Genomic DNA, 7,861 nt, shown 5'->3' with positions numbered 1-7,861 from the left:
GTGTTCTCTTCACCTGCTCCTGAGGCTGCATCTCCCCCATTTAGTCCTGCTCCATGTACTCCAATGTGCCTGTGCTCAGAGCCCAGTCAGTCTTTCCAGTTGTTCCAGAACAGATCTGCATGGGAATCCTGTGTAGGGACTCCCACTGCAAACCATCTTTGGATGATTTATGGAAGATCAAGATTGGAGAGGACAGCTAGAGAGGAACTAAGGCAGAGGGTGTGGGGTGTACTCGGAGTACAGAAGGGGACAAATCACACCTTTAAGAACAGAACCTCTGGAACTTCATTGTAATATCTCTATTTTCTGAACACCTATCCACATTTGTACATTCTTTGGCCTCTAGTTCTAAATATATCTAAATCAGGCTGGGAATTGGAGGTCTGGGGGAAGGAGGGGGACTCCAATTGTCCCCATAGGCCATGCCTCCTATAGCAATCATTTTCCAGTTGGAAAACAAGTGGATCTTAGAGAATTGGAACTTATATGTGGGTGAATCATGAAAAAGATGCAAGAAAACTGAGAGGTTAAAAAAATTAAAATCTGGGCTGGGGTATTAGCTCAGTGGTAGAGCACTTGCCTAGCATATGTGAGACACTGGCTTTGATCCTTAGCACCACATAAAAATAAATGAATAAAATAAAGGTATTGTGTCCACCGACAACTAAAAAAAAATGTTAAAAAAACTCTGCCATGTGGGTAGTACAGGCCTGAAATTCTAAGTACTCAGGAGGCTGTGGTAGGGAGATCACAAGTTCCAGGTCAGGCTGTGCAATTTAGCAAGGCCCTGTCTCAAAAGATAACAAGGGCTTGGAATATAGCTCAGTAGGAGAGCATCCTGGGTTCAATCTCCAGTGCCAAAACAAAACAAAACAAATACTACACCTAGAAGACTACTTTTTCTAGATTCACCATGTGTCAGAAGGATTGAAGGATAAAAGGAAGACCCAGCCTCTGCCACACAGCAGCAATGCACTGGGTTAAGGCATGAGTTCCACTGCAGCTTTACTGTGACCTGTTCCAGTGTCTTTGGGCAATTGATTTTAAAACCCTGTGGCTTAGTATTATTGTTTGTTAAGTTATGAACATATGATCTATCATAAATAATCCATGCCCTAGTGTGTATCATTGCAAAATCATAATAAACATGTAGCTGATATACTAATAAAGTTGTTAATAATTATTTGTAATAAATGTGATGGTAATAATGAATTTATTTATCTTTATAGGATTGATATCAAACAGAGTATGCTGTACAGTAGGTGATCAGTAAATATATATTTGTAGGTTATATTGGTTATTATTGAATGAGTAAACAACCTTCAAATTCTTGCCATACAATAGTTCAGCTCTTTGCCCATTTTCCTACCTAGTAAAAAGTTTTAAAAGAAAGCTAATCAATTTCAAACAAAGAAAATTCTTGGAAAGATGAAATGTGGAACAAAGTGTTTTAATTCAGATAAGGATTTTTGGTGCTGAAGGAAGGTGGAGTAGATAGCAGGAGTGCATTATGAAGAGATAAAGGTGTTTAGTTGGCAGCAATTGTCTGCTGAATCCAATTCACGTATTTGCAGACCTTGGTGTAGACACCGGGTTTGCCCTTCAGAGCACAGCCATATCCCCAGGACACAACACCCTGGAGTTCACCATTGCAGACCACGGGGCCACCAGAGTCACCCTGGAGTAGAAGGAGAAGAAGAATTCTGGTTATATACACATGGGAGAATGGGCTCCCGGATAATCCTCCATAATATAGGGGCTATTTTCAGGGGCTGCTGATCTCCCAGGAAGCACCTTCTCTCCCCATGAAGACTCCACCCTCACTCTTCTATCTATATCCCTATTCTTCTTCCTCCTTCTTTACTGCCTGCTCCTTGTCTTTCTTTGTGGATCCATTGCACCAAGAACATGTGGGCACTGGAAGTATAAACAAGTTTGACATACAGAGTGTTCCCTTTTCTAGCACCACAGAGTTTCAGATAGATTGAATCAAGCCAGAAGAAGCTGTAGGGCATGTATCAAAGAAGCCATAGGGCACTGGGAACACTGGCATCCCAGCAGCCTGCTCCTCTCACAGGGTCCACGGCAGATACACCTCCTCAGAAGAGTGCTGGAAAAGCAGCGAACACCTACTTTTGTGTATCCTTTTACTCTGAACACCAACCTTCATTATCACAAACAGAAAATGTATAACTTATCTCAAAGCTTTCTTCATATATCATGACCGATTTTGAGTGGACAATTTTACAATCCTCTGAGTTTCAGAGAAGGAGAAACATGGTGGAGAAGAGAGACTGATCTGGATGAAGCAGGAGCAGGAGAAACTCACCTGGCAGGAGTCCTTTCCCCCCTCCAGGAAGCCCAGGCAGAACATGTTGCTAGTGATCTGTCCTGGGTAGGCATTGCGGCAAGCAGTGTCAGAGAGCACAGGGGCATTCAGACACTGCAGGAGGGAAGGATACTTGGCTGTGGAATGCAAGAGTGAAAATGGAAGAAGATTACACACTGTAAATTTCTTTGCCACTGTCTCTTCTCATACTTTTCCCCCCCAATATTCCAAAGACTTGTAATTTGAGTGACTTTTTCTCTGGCATCAGAGGCCACAGACCTCAAGTGCAGAGCCTGTTTGCTCAAGCAGGTGTATACTTCAGGCAGCACAGAACCTATAGCCTCTGTTCCCATTATCTCCTCTATCTCTGGCTCTCTGAACATCACTAATCACACTTCAGATAAATGTCTTGACATTTTATAGTTGTTTTTTATCTTGTCCATGTTCTCAGAAAAAGGAATCTTCCTTATTTTACCTAATACATTGTAAGGCTGCATGCATCCTATCCTTTTCAACCTTGCCTTGAGTCAAAATCCATACTATCTACTCCCAACATGTCTTTAACTCTTCTGTCCTCAACCCTGGTGCTGGTGCTCCAACACTTACTTCCACTGCTCACAGTGTTGCCCCAGCCAGACACGAGGCACTGAGTCCCAGCAGATGGACAGGATCTCGGCAGGGAGACAGCAGACACTCGAGAGTTGATGGTGGCGGGGGAGCTCAGTTTGATCAGCATGATGTCGTTATCCTGGGTGTTCTTATTATAGCTGGGGTGCTGGATGATCTTGGCTGCCTGAATGAACTGCTCATTCCCCTCGACGACGTCAATGTTGTGTTCTCCCAGACGCACCTGTATCCGGCTGGATTCAAGGATTCAAAGTGTCCAGCTTGAGCTTCTTCCTCTTATTCCAACCCCCAAATGATGACCATGAACACAAACAGCATTCTCATCAAGCATTTGACCCCACGGGTAATTGTGTACCGAAGGCAGCATTATATACCACCACACACGGTGCAGGTTAGAGAGGTCCCTAGGCCAGTGTCATCCCAACTAGCGCCTCACAGTCCCCCGTCACTTTAGAACTGTGAGGGACAGGCAAGGGACGAATGGGTCCAAAGAAAGATGGTACTGAAAAGGGAATCCTCCTCTGTTTAGTATCTTCAAGTATCATAGGAAGATGAGGCAGGAGTCACGATAAGGCAGGATATAATGACAGCAGGATGTGCTTATTTTATGCTGTACTCCAAATGTGGTGCTTTCATCACCCCAGGTGCCATAGCTTCCTTGGGCTGTGAGGGTGAGGACCATGTGCTCATTCATCATGCTTCACCAGCCACTGTGTCCCCTCCACATCTTTACCATCATTTAGAAACACACCAGGAAACCCTAAGATACCACTCCATGTAAAAGTCCTTTAACACATTGTATAATTCTGAGTGAATAATCAGGCTCTCTGGGTCTGAATGCTTTGTCCATCAGGTATAACTAGTCAATCTATTTGTGCTTCCCTGGGCTAGAGGATAAACTGATATTAGGAATGTAATACAGGGCACTTACGACTTGTAGCAGTGAGCAGCAGAGACCACCCACTGGGAATTGATGAGGGAGCCACCACAGATGTGGTAGCCAACATTCAGTGACACCTGGTAGGGCAGGGAGTTCTTCTGACAGGTGTAGCCCCCAACAATCTTGTCATCGTCATCGTTAGTGGGAAAAGCAACTGACAAGGAAAAGTTAAACTTTTGCAAACCAACCAGAAAAGAGATGACAATGTTCTCCTATCTGTCATGATTAGTAAAGTGTATCATATGGGATTTTTTTAAAATTTATTTTTCATACTCTAACATACCCTTTTTACATTACTATTAAAAAACATCTAATAGCTGAGCATGGTGGTGCATACCTGTAACCTCAGCGACTCAGGAGGCTGAGGCTTGAGGATTGTGAATTCAAAGCCAGACTCAAAAAAAGTGGGGTGCAAAGCAACTCAGTGAGACCCCGTCTCTAAGTAAAAATGCAAAATAAGGCTGAGGATGTGGCTCAGTGGTCGAGAGGCTCTGAGTTTAATGCCTCCCCAATTGCTAGGTTTCTATTTGTGATTTACTTGTGATAAATATGTTCTTACATGTGTGCCTTACACACACACACACACACACACACAGTCACACCCTCCAAACACTCACAAAGGTAAGAGGTTTTTAACACAATAAATGCCTGATCACTACTATTGAGGATATGAGAATTGTTTTTACACAGAACCCTGTTTTGTACTCATGCAAATAAGAAGAAAACATTGCTGTAATCTTGCTGGTGTGCATTCTTGGTGTTTAATGGAGTGTTTGTGATGCTTAGCTTTCTCTGTCAAGAAGCAGAAAGGAGGCTTTTAGGAGCCATCCTGAGATGAACCTGGCCTGGAAGGAAATGTCTGCTTGTTTGTATCTTTACTCACTTATTTTCTGTCTTTAGTCTATCCATAAATCACTTTCAGGACACAGTGATATTCCCCTCCACTACTTCTCCACTATCCCATTTATCTTTACATTGTCTATCAACGTATTCAGCACAGACATGGCCCACTGATCTGTCAAGATTTCTCACAGCTTCAAAATTCTGTTGTTCTATCACAGGAGCCCTGTTTTCTCAATATTTGAAAATAAGTTTATGATAGAATGTCCCAGGCATATATACAGGTGTATTGGATTTATACCTGTTCTATTTGGGTAGAGTAATTGACTTTAATTAATATCAAAATAGTATTACTACTATCAAAATAGAAGTAGTCATCTCTATTTTCTCTCAGTTTAATAACATTTGACTTTATACCTGAGATGACATTAGGAAAGCTATCATAAAATCAAATCAAAGGTTTTATTCTGAAATAATATACCTTTGCTGTTAGATGTTGGATATAAATAGCTCTTTAGTAAACAGCTGACCCAACCTCTGATGTTCACAGCCTTTTCAAGAAGCACGGATTAGTTTCAGATGTTAACTCCAAATTCTTAGAGGTCAAGACAAGCACTCCTTCCATGTAGACTCTCCTTTCCCTTTCTCTCCTCCTTCACAGAATTTTCCGGGAAGTTCAGGACAAGTTTGGCCTGCCTATGCCTTCTGCTCTGAACCCCTCATAACCTCAATGACCCTCCTCAGACAAGTATCTCATTATCCTAAACCCCATGTGCCTGACCCTCCTGTTTTGACATTTCACCCTTCCAGAGTACAGAGCCTGCATCCAACATTCATGGTTGTTTTCCTGAGCACAAGGCAATCACACAGAGAGGACCGACACCTGCTGATTGTTCCTTAAGAAGACTCACCAGCAGCTCCCAGGAGAGCAAGGAGAATGAAGGTCTTCATGGCTGCTCACTGAGTCTGGACTGGGAATGGGATGGAGGCTTTCCACCCACAGGTATTTATACCTACAGTTTATCATTGACACCCATGGCCACAGGAGCCAGGAAAGTGATTTCACTGGAAACGCACATATCTAAATTTAGATTCACTTCTGTGGCACATGAAAGGTGATTTAGCACCAAACTTAAACATCAAAAATTTTCCATTTTTCCCGAAGGTTATGGGAATGGAGGTCACAAACTCACCTGCTGGAGCCTGTTCCCCACAACAGGTAAACATGTTAGAATAAGGTCACAGGGGAGAGCTTCAGGTTTCTGCATTCCCACAGAAAAATCTTAGGTCCTTGGTTGTCTCAAGTGTGAGCATTTGTACTAAGGAATATCTGGAACCCTGCACCCAAGGTGTTTAATTAACATTGGCTCTTGCACACTTAGATAGTTGTCTTTTTTTTTTTTTTCCTGCCGAAGATTGAATGAGGTACTTGGGAATATTAGGCAAGCATTTAACATGGGGCTATGTCCTCAGTCCTTACTTAGTCTTATATTAGTTCTGATCTTGTATATTCATGGTAATTATTCATTTTGAGGATTTAATGTTTGTGTGGACTCTCTCTCGTCCAGTGAGGTGGTCCACGGAACAGGGTAGAGGAGAGTGTGGCTGTGGAGTCACTAATCAAGACCTCCGGGGACCACGCTGGAAGCAGGTCTGATTTTACTGTGTAGTTACCATGTATATATACTCAGGCAGTAGCTAAGCAGACTATAGGCAGCCACCAATACAATTTCTGGCCAACTGTCCTTGTAGCGACCAATCGAGTGGGCTCATGCTCAGGGTGCTGTGTCTATGGGGTAAGCGGCCTGTTGCTCACACACCTCGCATGAGTGGAGTGGTTTGCCTCTCAGGCGCCCTTAACGTATGCCATGTATGCAGTACTCCATGCACCTGGCCCCACAAAAGTTATCCTGAGAATAGGAAAATTTTGATAAATTAAAAACGGTAGAAAAAATGAAAAACCTGAAACTTGCTGTAAGTCCAAGATACAGCGCTACCCCCCAAATGTGAAGATTGGTTTCAATCAGGGACCAAAAAACATTAAAAGGAAAATTCTAGAAATAAGAGTTCATAAATTTTTAAAAAATTTATTATATTATATTGCTGTATCTGTTTTATTTTATTAATAGATTTTAGTGTTAAACGTACACTATGCCTCATTCATAAATTAAGCTCTTAGATATAGGTATAGAAAAAATTATAAATAGGATTTGGTACTAAATTAAGCTCTATCTTAGATATATAGGAATAGAAAAATATAACCTATAGGATTTGGTACTATCTGCAGGTTTAGGCATCCCCTGAAGACTCGAAATGTTTTCCTCATGGATAAGGGGGAACTTTCTACAGGTATCTATTGTCAACCCCACTTATTCCCTCTGGTGGGAAAGGTAACAAAGGTATGGAGACTTAACCAACACCACACAGCAAGCACCTTTCAGGATCAGCATTCCAACCCTGCAATGTGCTTTCAGATGCTCTCTTACCAAGGTGATGAGGAGCTCTTGGTAGACGAGGATGGATGTGCATGGAGAGTTTCTGATGTCTCAGGCATTGGGGACAAAGTGTCCATGCATTGACTCTTTCAGTCCTCATGATATCAAAATCTCTGTCCCTGTCCCCCAGGATAGGGCATTGAGAAAAAAGAAAAAGAACTTTTATTGCTTTGCTGGCCAAAGAGAAAGCCAAAAGTCTCATGGCACTGAGGCTGCATTCTAAGTGCCAGGGGGATGGAGGGCTTTAACAAGGGGAACGAAGGGCTGGCTTCCCAATTGTACCTGTAGACGGGATTAATATTCAACTTTTCCCATTTCCAGGTCTGGAGTTTCTTTGTTCAGGTGGGAAAAAAAAAAAAAAAGGAAGGACAGATAACTTCACTTAACACAGGACAAACGTTCATCTCTTTTCCCCTGAAGTGAAGGAGAAAAGGAAAGAAAAGGAAAGAAAAAAATCAGTTTTAAAATAAGCTGCCATTGGTTGAGCAACAAGGTTTAGATTCAAACATAAAGTGGGCCCCTGTTACATGAAAGGGACCCCTGTGACACTCACAAATAATGCTATAAAGAGGTAACCACCTGAGGTTGGGGGTAACTGTTGTGCTATAATTTTCACCATTTAGGAGACTG

At 42.3% G+C, this 7,861-nt stretch overlaps 1 protein-coding gene across 1 annotated transcript; it reads right to left on the bottom strand.

Annotated features, from left to right (window-relative positions):
* Positions 1–1,528: 1,528 nt before the first annotated feature.
* Positions 1,529–5,687, bottom strand: LOC113199674 (cationic trypsin-3). Its single transcript, XM_026412717.2, has 5 exons — positions 5,648–5,687; positions 3,888–4,050; positions 2,936–3,189; positions 2,330–2,466; positions 1,529–1,678 (listed from the first exon to the last, which is right to left on the bottom strand). The coding sequence occupies exons 1-5, from the start codon at positions 5,685–5,687 to the stop codon at positions 1,529–1,531; spliced, it is 744 nt and encodes a 247-aa protein (XP_026268502.2).
* Positions 5,688–7,861: the final 2,174 nt, after the last annotated feature.

This window comes from Urocitellus parryii, chromosome 3 (assembly GCF_045843805.1).
Source record: "Urocitellus parryii isolate mUroPar1 chromosome 3, mUroPar1.hap1, whole genome shotgun sequence".
NCBI lineage: Eukaryota > Metazoa > Chordata > Mammalia > Rodentia > Sciuridae > Urocitellus > Urocitellus parryii.
Note: the sequence above shows the minus strand (reverse complement) of the source record. Positions and strands in the feature narration are given on the sequence as shown.

Excerpts from the sequence above, each read along its gene's own strand:
- LOC113199674 (XM_026412717.2), bottom strand. The coding sequence starts at position 5,687 with ATGAAGACCTTCATTCTCCTTGCTCTCCTGGGAGCTGCTG. Across the intron at positions 3,190-3,887 it reads GCTGCTCACTGCTACAAGTC|CCGGATACAGGTGCGTCTGG; the intron begins GTAAGTGCCCTG and ends CCTTGAATCCAG. Across the intron at positions 2,467-2,935 it reads CAACACTGTGAGCAGTGGAA|CCAAGTATCCTTCCCTCCTG; the intron begins GTAAGTGTTGGA and ends TGCATTCCACAG.